Here is a 13,448-nt window from a genome sequence, read left to right as displayed (position 1 = left end):
TCTGTGCCTAGACTGACTGAGAAATGAAGATAATGTCTAAGAGTGACACTGCTAGGCCTCCAATTTGCAGACCACCCCAAAGTAAAACTAAGCAGTCACAACTGAACCTTCCTTTGGGTGAGTGAATGAGTTAAAACACGTTCTTTCCTGTTTCTAGTAATTCCACATAATCAAAGTCCTTTGGCTGCAAATTTTCCTTCCTCTGGTCTAGGGAAGATTTTAGTGCAGTGCCTAGAACATAATAGGCATTCCGTAGATCTTGGTCAAATAAACAGATTTTCAGGAAGGGAAAAGTACTCTTGAGGAGTAATTGATAATGAAATTAGACTGCCAGTTAATCTGAAACCTGAGTCACTAAAGATTTGCATCTTTGATTCATTTTTCTCTGCAGCAAGTGAAAGGGAACTTTGCTAGGCTGCAGGCCTGCATCTCAGAACTCCGCATATTGCAAAGAGAAGGTTGTTTCAGACCACAAGCCACTTCTCTGCAGCTGGCAATAAAGGATGGGCTCCAGCAGTTCAAACAGTACAGTGGACACATGACCACAAGTGCAGCTCTGACCTACACTTCCCTGGAGGTAAAAGATAGCTTAGGACACTAAGCCACCTTCCCATTTCAGTCCATCTAGATCCTTCATTGTTTGTCATCCTTCTGTTGTTCTCTGTTTCATTCACATTGAAAGTCATGACTAGATACTCCATTGGGTACATGAGTGACTGTGAGTTAAAACACATTCAGTCTCTAGTAACATCAGGCATCAGACAAATGAGTTTAAAAATAATTATGCTTTCATCTGCATGCTTATTCATCAATTAAAAATGTCTAAGTACAAAAGAGAATTGAATGTATTTAATACTTGCCTTCCAGAGTGTCAAGTTCAACCCAGATTCAGATTGAGCAAGGAGAGAAATCTACATGGAAGTACCGCTGTGAGAAAAGAGCATATACGCTCTCTGATCTTTAGTACACATTTAATGAGTGGAATTTAAGGATCCTATTTCCTTTGTATCCTCAAGAAATCAAAGCACTTTGAGCAAGAGGGATACTGCCAATGATTCAAGCAATCTTAAAAACTGAAACACAGTGGGGGACTTCCCTGGCGGTCCAGTGGTTGAGACTCCGTGCTCCCAATGCAGGGTGTGCGGATTCAATCCCTAATCGGGGAACCCTAGTTGAGGAACTAAGATCCCACATGCTGCACGTGGTACGACCAAAAGAAAAACTAAAACTAAAACACAGGGATGGCTTCTCATTGGTCACTTTCTGGGGTAGGTTCAGCCTGTTTGGAAGGGTCCTGTGATGATCTGACCCACCAGACCTCTCCCACCAGAATCTGTCAAATGAAATTTGATTTGCAAATTACATATAAATCTTTTTCTTTGCCCTAAAGACAATAGCCACTACCACAGATTTCTGTGGTGTTTAATCTTCCAGATCTAACCTGTTACATTCTAACCTCCGTACATCAGGGAAAGTAGACACGTTGATTCTTCTATTTATTTCCAGATTACTGTTCTGACTTCACAGCCTGGAAAAGAGGTGGTCAAACAATTGGAGGAAGGATTGAAAGATACAGACATAGTCAGAGTCAGGAGGCTTCAGGTGGTTGAGATCACAAAGGGAGTCCTAGAATGTATGGACTCAGCATCCCCTGTTGAAGAGGCCAGCAACGACGGTAAGAATTAAAAGAAAAGGTAAAAAGAATGGTAAGAATTTTAATGAGTAGTCTTTTACAGATCAGGAAGATTATTTTCCATGGTCTTTTTTTTAAAAAAGAGATTTTTTTTGATGTGGACCATTTTTAAAGTCTTTATTGAATTTGTTACAATATTGCTTCTGTTTTATGTTTCGGTCTTTTGGCTGCGAGGCATGTGGAATCTTAGCTCCCCGACCAGGGATCAAACCCTCACCCCCTGCTTTGCAAAGGGAAGTCTTAACTACTGGACCACCAGGGAAGTCTCTTCCATGGTCTTTTTATGTTCTTAAATGAAATGAAGCCAACAGATTCCACTGTGGTTCAGACAGGTGTTTCTAGGTGTTAGAGTTTAATATTTTAATCATATTTTTAATTTTAGAAACAATATATGTTAATGTAAAACCTGAAATATAGGTATAAAAAGTAAAAATTCCTTCCTCCTCAAGAGATTGGGGTATCCCTCTTAATGCTCCATTAGATAGATAGGTAGATAGATAGATAGATAATAGGAAGAAATATTTTATATTTTAATGGGATCATGACATACATAATATTCTGTAATCCTCTTTGCATGTTGTACAGCTATCTATGTTAGTATCTATAGACATGCCTCGTTTTTTACTGGATACATGATTTTTTTTTTACTTTGTGGTTGGACCATAGTTTGTTTAATCGCTTATTAATGAATAATTTGGTTTATTACATTTTGCTATTATAACCAATGCTGTATGAAGAGACTTATATGTACGGCTGGCTTCATTGGCCTATGACCAGTGCGGTCACACAAGGCCCTGCATTCAGAAAGCCCCTATGCTTAGGATTTAATGCTTTTGGGTTGCAGTCTTGAAATTCTTAATCAGTGTTTTGTAAGTGAAGTTTGATGGAACAATGGAACATGTGCCACGGGATTATAGTCTCGGTTCATATGTGCCCTGCCTACCTCCTACCTCCCCAGAATGGGTTTTGAGTCACCAGCTTCCCAGCCCTGATGTCCCCAGCCCACCTACCCCAACCCAGTGACTACTGGGACTCAGATCCCTGCTAATAAATCCCACATAAGTCACCAGCAATCGTACACTTCCTAGAAGAGAAAATATTCAAACTGAGTCTTAAAGGACAAATAGGAATTAACCAAGCAGAGGAAGAGGAAAGGGGGACTCAAAAAGGAGACCCAGGGACATGAGAAAGCAAGATAAATCAACTTTCAGAGATGAGCCCATGGTTCCTTATGTCAGGAGCCTATCAGGCAGAGGCAGGAGTAAGGCTCTAAAGGAAGGCAAAGGTTAGATCAAGAAAGGCCATATATGCCCTAAACCCATTCTAAGACATTTGGATTTCATGCTAAAGCAATGGAAATTTATGAGAAGATTTTTGTCAGGAGATCAAGTAGAGATTCTCAAATTACAGCATTTAAAAGGTTTTTAACTGGTTTTAATTTATCCAACACTCAAGTTACAGTTCACCCTCTGTCAGTTCTTTCTGGTTATATTGGTCTTCTCCAAGGTTATACACACCTGGAGGTGTCCACTGTTCTGATACCATTGATCTCGTCCTGGTTCCACATAAATAACCTCACTCTTCCCTTCACGCCCTAATTAGGTTAGGGGGTTGGTAACTAAGGATGTGTTTCCCATCAAATTCTGACACATGTGGATCCTTCCAGCATCATGGACCACTGACATTGTTCTGGTTGGGGAGGGAGGGTAACTAGCCTTGCTGTGTGGTGTATGAGCTCTCAGCTACTACACACCCTCTGCTTTTCTCAAGCCAGTCTCCTCACTGACTGTCCTTCTATCTCCATCCCTCCACTTGTAGTAATCTTTTCCTCTGAATTCCCCCTTCTTTCCTCTGAATTCCTCCCCTTATCCTCTTCCAACCAAATCCTCCCCATCCTTTAAGGCCTAATTCAGGTTCATGACTACTGAATTGATTTTCCTCTCCTTAGAACAACCACATAGCCTGTGGTCTACACAACAAAATTTAGCACTTAATTATATACCACATAGAATTGTTTACCATTGCTTTATTTGTTTTTGACGTCTTTATTGGAGTATAATTGCTTTACAATGGTGTGTTAGTTTCTGCTGTATAACAAAGTGAATCAGCTATACGTATACATATATCCCCATATCCCCTCTCTCTTGCATGTCCCTCCCACCCTCCCTATTCCACCCCTCTAGGTGGTCACAAAGCACCGAGCTGATCTCTCCATGCAATGCAGCTGCTTCCCACTATCTATTTTACATTTGGTGATGTATATATGTCAGTGCTACTCTCTCACTTCGTCCCAGCTTACCCCTCCCCCTCCCTGTGTCCTCAAGTCCACTCTCTACGTCTGCGTCTTTATTCCTGTCCTACCCCTAAGTTCATCAGAACCATTTTTTTTTAGATTCCACGTATATGTGTTAGCATACAGTATTTGTTTTTCTCTTTCTGACTTACTTCACTCTGTATGACAGTCTCTAGGTTCATCCACCTCACTACAAGTAATTCAGTTTCGTTTCTTTTTATGGCTGAGCAATATTCCATTGTTTATATGTGCCACATCTTCTTTATCCATTCACCTGTCGATGGACACTTAGGTTGCTTCCACTTCCTGACTATTGTAAATAGTGCTGCAGTGAACATGGTGGTACATGACTCTTTTTGAATTATGGTTTTCTCAGGGTATATGCCCAGTGGTGGGATTGCTGGGTCATATGGTAATTCTATTTTTAGTTTTTTAAGGAACCTCCATACTGTTCTCCATAGTGGCTGTATCAATTTACATTCTCACCAACAGTGTAAGAGGGTTCCCTTTTCTCCACACCCTCTCCAGCGTTTATTGTTTGTAGATTTTTTGATGATACCATTGCTTTATTATGTGATAATTTTGTCTTCTCACCTAAACTGTAAACTACTTGATATCTTTTCTATCTGTATTAACTCTTAAGCATTAAGCCTTGGCATTACAAATTTGTCTTACTCATTTCTGCGCCCCACTCTGTAGTATATCCTAGATTATCAGTATATATTTGTTGAATGAATTGATGACAGTGATACCTGTGGAGTCTGTTCTTGGTCTTCCCAGCATCCCCTGCATCCCCCTTCTTTGGTAACACCTCTACTTTCATGGTCACAGGGTGGGCCATGACCCAGGTGAGGCAATCATAGTTCTCCAGGCGACTAATCAGAGTCTTTCCCAGTGGGTTCTCAAACTGAATCTGTGAGAGAGAAGCTCTTTTTATTTCTCTTTGATCATGGACAGATCAGGCATGGACCATGTCCTTTTCTCCCTTCAGTGACTGTACCCAGAAAGTACTGAATCTCTAATGGCACAAAGCTCAGAGTACTCTGAGGGTACCTGATGGCTTTATTTAAAATAGTTAGAGGCTAGCGCTGTAGAGAAGAGCTTTTAAATGCAGGAAGGCAGCTTTCTACCTTGTGTCACTGCTAACGATTCTTCCAGTAACTTCCTATTTGCTTATAAATAATACATTATCCCATAAATTGCTTGTAATTCCTCTTTGTGAGTTAAGTGTACATATGGTTCATAGCTTGAAATCTTCCCAGTTTGCCTGTACTTTCCTCAAAGTTAATTCCTTTATTCCATTAATGTTTTGCTTTATCTGATGTTCTTGTCAAGAGATTAACAACAGCAACTAGTCTTATTCTCAGAAGGATAAGTGCTCTAGAATTAGGTTGCCTGAGTCTAAATCCCAGTTCTATTATTTACTAGCTGTGTGGCTTTGGAGAAGGTACTTAGCCTGTGTAAGCCTTTAATTCCTGCCCCATCCAGTAGTTGTGGGGATTAAATGAGATCATGCATGTTAATTACTTAGTATATAGTAAATGCTAAATGAAATTAGCTATTCTTAGTATTTTTGAAAATTTTTGTATATGGATGGTTTAATATTTCTGAGATTTGTTTTTAATGGCCAGGCCTCAAGTGGACTGTGAGTTACCTGAGGATAAGAGTGTGTCTTATACATCTTTGTATCACCAGCATATATCATTCTGCCTGGCACATAGTAGATTCTCAATAAATGTTTCTTGAATAAATAAATGAATGATTGGAAAAAATCAAATAATTTGTGAGAGGTGGTGGTCACACTCTCTGACATCAACTCAAATATTTAGGGACATATGCCAAACACCTGTAGCTTCCCTTCGTAGCCCATGAATATCATGAATTGATTCAAACACTTTTTGAATCTATTTATAATTTTTTTAACTGTGGTAACCATGATCATCAATTAAATAAAAATTGTCTATACGCTATTTTTTGAAGAAAGAAACAGGTTACAAGGAAATGATATTACAGATCAGTTTTAAAAGGAACTATGAGATTATGTCCTTCGATTGGTCTAATTTCTGCCTTCTTTAGTGCAGCCCTGCATAGTGAGATCTAATTATTACAAAGATGACTTGGAGACTGCAAGATCCAGAATTGTTGAAGAAAAAGTGAACTTAGAAATTAAGAAGGTAGACTCACCTTTTAGAAAATTATTTAGCAAGATAATTTCATTTTAATGAAAAGGTTAACTTTATTTTTTTTTAACATCTTTATTGGAGTATAATTGCTTTACAATGGTGTGTTAATTTCTGCTTTACAACAAAGTGAACGTTATACATATACGTATGTTCCCATATCGCTTCCCTCTTGCATCTCCCTCCCACCCTCCCTATCCCACCCCTCTAAGTGGTCACAAAGCACAGAGCTGATCTCCCTGTGCTATGCGGTTGCTTCCCACTAGCTATCTATTTTACATTTGGTAGTGTATATATGTCCATGCCACTCTCTCACTTTGTCACATCTTACCCTTCCTCCTCCCCATATCCTCAAGTCCATTCTCTAGTAGGTCTGTGTCTTCATTCCCGTCTTGCCACTAGGTTCTTCATGACCTTTTTTTTTTCCCTTAGATTCCATATATATGTGTTAGCATACTGTATTTGTTTTTCTCTTTCTGACTTACTTCACTCTGTATGACAGACTCTAACTCCATCCACCTCACTACAAATGACTCCATTTCGTTTCTTTTTATGGCTGAGTAATATTCCATTGTATATATGTGCCACATCTTCTTTATCCATTCATCCAGTGATGGACATTTAGGTTGCTTCCATGTCCTGGCTATTGTAAATAGAGCTGCAATGAACATTTTGGTACATGACTCTTTTTGACTTATGGTTTTCTCAGGGTATATGCCCAGTAGTGGGATTGCTGGGTCGTATGGTAGTTCTATTTTTAGTTTTTTAAGGAACCTCCATACTGTTCTCCATAGTGGCTGTATCAATTTACATTCCCACCAACAGTGCAAGAGTGTTCCCTTTTCTCCACACCCTCTCCAGCATTTATTGTTTCTAGATTTTTTGATGATGGCCATTCTGACCAGTGTGAGATGATATCTCATTGTAGTTTTGATTTGCATTTCTCTAATGATTAATGATGTTGAGCATTCTTTCATGTGTTGTTGGCAATCTGTATATCTTCTTTGGAGAAATGTCTATTTAGGTCCTCTGCCCATTTTTGGATTGGGTTGTTTGTTTTTTTCTTATTGAGCTGCATGAGCTGCTTGTAAATCTTAGAGATTAATCCTTTGTCAGTTGCTTCATTTGCAAATATTTTCTCCCATTCTGAAGGTTGTCTTTTGGTCTTGTTTATGGTTTCCTTTGCTGGGCAAAAGCTTTTAAGTTTCATTAGGTCCCATTTGTTTATTTGTGTTTTTATTGCCATTTCTCTAGGAGCTGGGTCAAAAAGGATCTTGCTGTGATTTATGTCATAGCGTGTTCTGCCTATGTTTTCCTCTAAGAGTTTGATAGTGTCTGGCCTTACATTTAGGTCTTTAATCCATTTTGAGTTTATTTTTGTGTATGGTGTTAGGGAGTGTTCTAATTTCATACTTTTAAATGTACCTGTCCAGTTTTCCCAGCACCACTTATTGAAGAGGCTGTCTTTTCTCCACTGTATATGCTTGCCTCCTTTATCAAAGATAAGGTGACCATATGTGCGTGGGTTTATCTCTGGGCTTTCTATCCTATTCCATTGATCTGTATTTCTGTTTTTGTGCCAGTACCATACTGTCTTGATTACTGTAGCTTTGTAGTATAGTCTGAAGTCAGGGAGCCTGATTCCTCCAGCTCCATTTCTCGTTCTCCAGATTGCTTTGGCTATTCAGAGTCTTTTGTGTTTCCATACAAATTGTGAAATTTTTTGTTCTAGTTCTGTGAAAAATGCCAGTGGTAGTTTGATAGGGATTGCACTGAATCTGTAGATTGCTTTGGGTAGTAGAGTCATTTTCACAATGTTGATTCTACCAATCCAAGAACATGGTATATCTCTCCATCTATTTGTATCATCTTTAAATTCTTTCATCAGTGTCTTATAATTTTCTGCATACAGGTCTTTTGTCTCCTTTGGTAGGTTTATTCCTAGGTATTTTATTCTTTTTGTTGCAATGGTAAATGGGAGTGTTTCCTGAATTTCTCTTTCAGATTTTTCATCATTAGTGTATAGGAATGCAAGAGATTTCTGTGCATTAATTTTGTATCCTGCTACTTTACCAAATTCATTGATTAGCTCTAGTAGTTTTCTGGTAGCATCTTTAGGATTCTCTATGTATAGTATCATGTCATCTGCAAACAGTGACAGCTTTACTTCTTCTTTTCCAATTTGGATTCCTTTTATTTCTTTTTCTTCTCTGATTGCTGTGGCTAAAACTTCCAAAACTATGTTGAATAATAGTGGTGAGAGTGAGCAACCTTGTCTTGTTCCTGATCTTAGTGGAAATGGTTTCAGTTTTTCACCATTGAGGACGATGTTGGCTGTGGGTTTGTCATATATAGCTTTTATTATGTTGAGGAAAGTTCCCTCTATGCCTACTTTCTGCAGGGCTTTTATCATAAATGGGTGTTGAATTTTGTCGAAAGCTTTCTCTGCATCTATTGAGATGATCATATGGTTTTTCTCCTTCAATTTGTTAATATGGTGTATCACGTTGATTGATTTGCGTATATTGAAGAATTCTTGCATTCCTGGAATAAACCCCACTTGATCATGGTGTATGATCCTTTTAATGTGCTGTTGGATTCTGTTTGCTAGTATTTTGTTGAGGATTTTTGCATCTATGTTCATCAGTGATATTGGCCTGTAGTTTTCTTTGTTTGTGACATCTTTGTCTGGTTTTGGTATCAGGGTGATGGTGGCCTCATAGAATGAGTCGGGGAGTGTTCCTCCCTCTGCAATATTTTGGAAGAGTTTGAGAAGGATAGGTGCCAGCTCTTCTCTAAATGTTTGATAGAATTCGCCTGTGAAGCCATCTGGTCCTGGGCTTTTGTTTGTTGGAAAATTTTTAGTCACAGTCACAATTTCAGTGCTTGTGATTGGTCTGTTTATATTTTCTATTTCTTCCTGTTTCAGTCTCGGCAGGTTGTGCATTTCTAAGAATTTGTCCATTTCTTCCAGGTTGTCCATTTTATTGGCATAGAGTTGCTTGTAGTAATCTCTCATGATCGTTTGTATTTCTGCAGTGTCAGTTGTTACTTCTCCTTTTTCATTTCTAATTCTATTGATTTGAGTCTTCTCCACGACGACCCAAAACCTATGGGATGCAGCAAAAGCAGTTCTAAGAGGGAAGTTTATAGCAATACAAGCCTACCTCAAGAAACAGGAAACATCTCGAATAAACAACCTAACCTTGCACCTAAAGCAATTAGAGAAAGAAGAACAAAAAACCCCAAAGTTAGCAGAAGGAAAGAAATCATAAAGATCAGATCAGAAATAAATGAAAAAGAAATGAAGGAAACAATAGCAAAGATCAACAAAACTAAAAGCTGGTTCTTTGAGAAGATAAACAAAACTGATAAACCATTAGCCAGATTCATCAAGAAAAAAGGTTAACTTTAAATCACATTCATATCAGTTAAGGTTTTCTATAAATTTTCAGGCTTATGGCTTATTATATGGTTTCTTTCAAGTGTATAAATGACACTTTCTTCCATCTGTTCTTGATTAGCCTAACTTGTTCATTTTTTCTTTATTTAAAATTTAGCTGATATTAAGAACGTCAGAAGTTCACCAGATGTATTTGACAGAGATATGTTTACAAAGTTTTATGGAGATGAAAATGAATTTGACTGATCTTAAAATTTTTTAGGTGGTCATCCAATAGGAAATACAATAATTAAATTGAATTAAATCCACCCCTATTCTTAGATGAATGAAAAGACAGTATAAAATCTATGAAGTTATCATCAGTGTTATTATTATTATATGTGTGGTCATTATAATAAAAGCCTCAAATAAATCCCCAGTTTAAATACACATTCTTTACACACATTCATTACACTCGGAGTTGTAAGCAATGTTGAATCTTTAATAAAATGTTTTTCTTTACTTTAGAAAAGCTTATTTAGTTATGTTAAGGCTTGTAAGAATGGTCTTAGATTGTATTCTCCATCCTGTAACCCCATAGGAGTTGTTTTAAAATTTGCTCAAGTAAATGCTTGCTTTGAAGAACCATTTCTTACCCTTGCAAGTGTGGAAATAAGTCATTTGTATAAACTTGAAAAAAAATTTAGCTGAAATATCCTGCCTAGCTGTCTCTGTGGTAGCTTTTGTCCAGTTATTTTTTAATTTTTTATTACAAGTAAACATTCCCTATACAGAAGTATAATATAAACAGTTCAAAATGATCCAAAATTCTACCCTCCAGAGATAATTGCTATCAGCAGTGTAGGACACATTCTACTGAATTGCTTTCCTTACACAAATATGGACATGAACATACATGTGATGTTATTAGGGTTTTTGATATCATCCACTTTTACAAAAATGGAACTATATAATACCCACTGATCTGCATTTTTTTATTTAGCTATTTATCCAATAATTTTTTTCATATTGGCATATAGAGATCTAACCCATTCCTTTTAGTAGCTGTGAGGTATTCTAGTGTATAAATTCATCACCATTTATTTAACCATCCAACTGAATTTTTATTTGAACTCTGTGGCCTTGAACAAGTTACTTAAACTCTTTGTCCCACAATTTTCTCATTTATAAAATAAGGCTAATAATAGTAGCTATCCTATAGGGTTTTTACAAGGATTAAATATAACTTGCATGTAAAGTACTTAAAACAGTACCTGGCACATGTGAGCAATGCATAAATGTTTTCTGTTGATAATAATAGTAGTAGTAAGAGTTTGTGAGAGGTGGTGTCCTTGCACAAACTTTTTACTGAGAAAATTTATATATGCCTTTTTACTGAGAAAATTTCAGGCTCTAATCATTTTTTATTGAAAAGAAGATGTGACTATAAAATAATTTTTAATTCAAAATCATTCACAATTCCACTACCCCATTACACTGATTTTGTTTTTGCACATTACCTCTCAGTTTTCCACAATCATTTTTAGGTTTCAGAGTTATAATTTATGTATGTAATTTTTTTGTTTTCATGTAACATAATATTATCAAACTTTTTCCATAGTTTTTTAGCCTTTCTTTTCTGTTATTTATCCATTTTGTTCCTGTTTTGCTCTTAAAAGAGGACTAGAAATGTTGCTCTGTGAAATAGAGATGTGAAGAGATATACAGGGGAAGATGGAATACTTCTTTATCTTTATATGCCCTCTTTATACGTAAGCCAACCTGACACCTTTAGAGCAGATCTCTAATACTGGATTTTGATCATAAATTTAAGATCTGGGAGAGCCTGCCAATTCCAGCAGCCAAAATTAAGCACATAGGAGAGCCATCAATGGAGAGAATAATGCTGCTCGTTGGTTTTATTTTTAAGTAAGTTCTGAGCCTCAAGGAAAAGATACGTGAGCTAAAAGCCATAGTCTCTTACATACTCTAACAGTTGTCTATAGATTATAATAACAGCAACCTTTTATTGAACACCTTCTGTCCAAATACTTTCTGTTTTAAATAGTTTCCACTATTATTTAATCTCATATATCTAGATGAAGAAACTAGGGCATAGTTTCTTGTCCAAATTAGCTTTCCCAAAGTTTCTAAGTTAAGATACAGAACAGGGATTCTAAGCAGTCTGACTCTAAAGCTCACATACTTAACCATTCTCTATACTTCCTCAGTTGAAAAGAGCAATAAAGATAATCAAAAATTCAAAAATTGGTTCTTTGAAAAAAACTGATAAAATAGAGAATCTTTTGGTGAAATCAATGAAGAAAAGACAAAGAAAGAGGGCACAATAAACTATGTTAGGCTTGTGAAAAAGGAGCATAACTGCAGATAGAAGTATGGAATCAAACATTTAGACAAAAACCAATATATTACTTAAAAGATACAAATTTTGACTCAGAAATAAAAATCTAAATGGTTCCCCTAACCAATTATCAATCCTAGATGGTTTTATAGTCAAATTCCATCAAACTTTCAAGGGACAGATCACCCCAATCTTATACAAACTCTTCTAGAAATTAAAAAAGAAAGAAAGAAAAAGAAAATATGCCCCCCCCCACCGCCAAGTCATGATAGAAAACCAGACAAGAACAATGTGAGAAAAGAAAATTGCAGGCCAATCCACTCATGAAAATAGATAAAACCATCTTAAATTATCTTATCATGTATAAAAAGAGACTATAGAACTGATCAAGTTGGATTTATCCCTGTAATACAAGGTGATTTTGCATTAGAAATATATAAATATAAATTTAACCAAGGAGGAAAAGACCTATACTCTGAAAACTATAAGACATTGATGAAGGAGATTAAAGATTGTACAAATAAATGGAAAGATATCCTGTGTTCATGGATTGCAAGAATTAATATTGTTAAAATGTCCATATTACCCAAAGCAATCTACAGATTTAATGCAATCTGTATGAAAATACCCATGACATTTTTCACAGAACTAGAACAAATAATCCTAAAATTTGTATGGGACCACAAAAGACACTAAAGAGCCAAAGCAATCTTGAGAAAAAAGAAAAAAGTTGGGGGTATCATGCCCCCTTACTTCAGACTAAGCTACAAAGCTACAGTAATCAAAAAAGTATGGTACTGGCACAAAAACAGACACATAGATCAATGGAACAGAATAGAGATCCCAGAAATAAACCCACGTACTTATGGTCAATTAATCTACGACAAAGGAGGCAAAAATACACAATGGAGAAAAGACAGTCTCTTCAATAAAGTGGTGTTGGGAAAACAGCACAGCTATGTATAAAAGAATTAAATTAGAACATTTTCTCACACCATATACAAAAATAAACTCAAAATGGATTAAAGACCTAACTGTAAGACTAGAAACCATAAAACTCCTAGAAGAAAATATAGGGAAAACACTCTTTGACATAAATCATAGCAATATTTTTTTAGATCTGTCTCTTAAGGCAATGGAAACAAAAGCAAAAATAAATAAATGGGGCTTAATTAAACTTAAAAGCTTTTGCACAGTGAAAAAAATCATTGACAATATGAAAAGACAACCTAGTGAATGGGAGAAGATATTTGCAAGGGATATCATTTGATAAGGGATTAATATCCAAAATATATAAAGAGCTCATACAACTGAATATCAAAAAAACAAACAACCCAATTAAAATGGGCAGAAGACCTGAATAGACATTTTTTCCAAAGAAGACATATAGATGACCAACAGGCACATGAAAGGATGCTCAACATCACTAATCATCAGAGAACTGCAAATCAAAACCACGATGAGCTGTCACCTCACACCTGTCAGAATAGCTATCGTCAAAAAGACAACAAATAATAAATGTTGGCAAGGATGTGGAG

At 36.5% G+C, this 13,448-nt stretch overlaps 1 protein-coding gene across 4 annotated transcripts in view; it reads left to right on the top strand.

Annotated features, from left to right (window-relative positions):
- Positions 1-13,448, top strand: part of M1AP (meiosis 1 associated protein) — an 89,037-nt gene that overhangs the window by 23,853 nt on the left and 51,736 nt on the right. For all 4 annotated transcript variants that reach the window (XM_061210987.1, XM_061210988.1, XM_061210985.1 and 1 more), the window contains exons 3-4: positions 392-577; positions 1,507-1,675. In XM_061210987.1, the coding sequence (XP_061066970.1) occupies positions 392-577; positions 1,507-1,675 (355 nt within the window). The remainder of the gene's footprint in view (positions 1-391; positions 578-1,506; positions 1,676-13,448) is intronic.

The sequence above is a fragment of the Eubalaena glacialis genome, chromosome 14, assembly GCF_028564815.1.
Source record: "Eubalaena glacialis isolate mEubGla1 chromosome 14, mEubGla1.1.hap2.+ XY, whole genome shotgun sequence".
Lineage (NCBI taxonomy): Eukaryota > Metazoa > Chordata > Mammalia > Artiodactyla > Balaenidae > Eubalaena > Eubalaena glacialis.
Note: the sequence above shows the minus strand (reverse complement) of the source record. Positions and strands in the feature narration are given on the sequence as shown.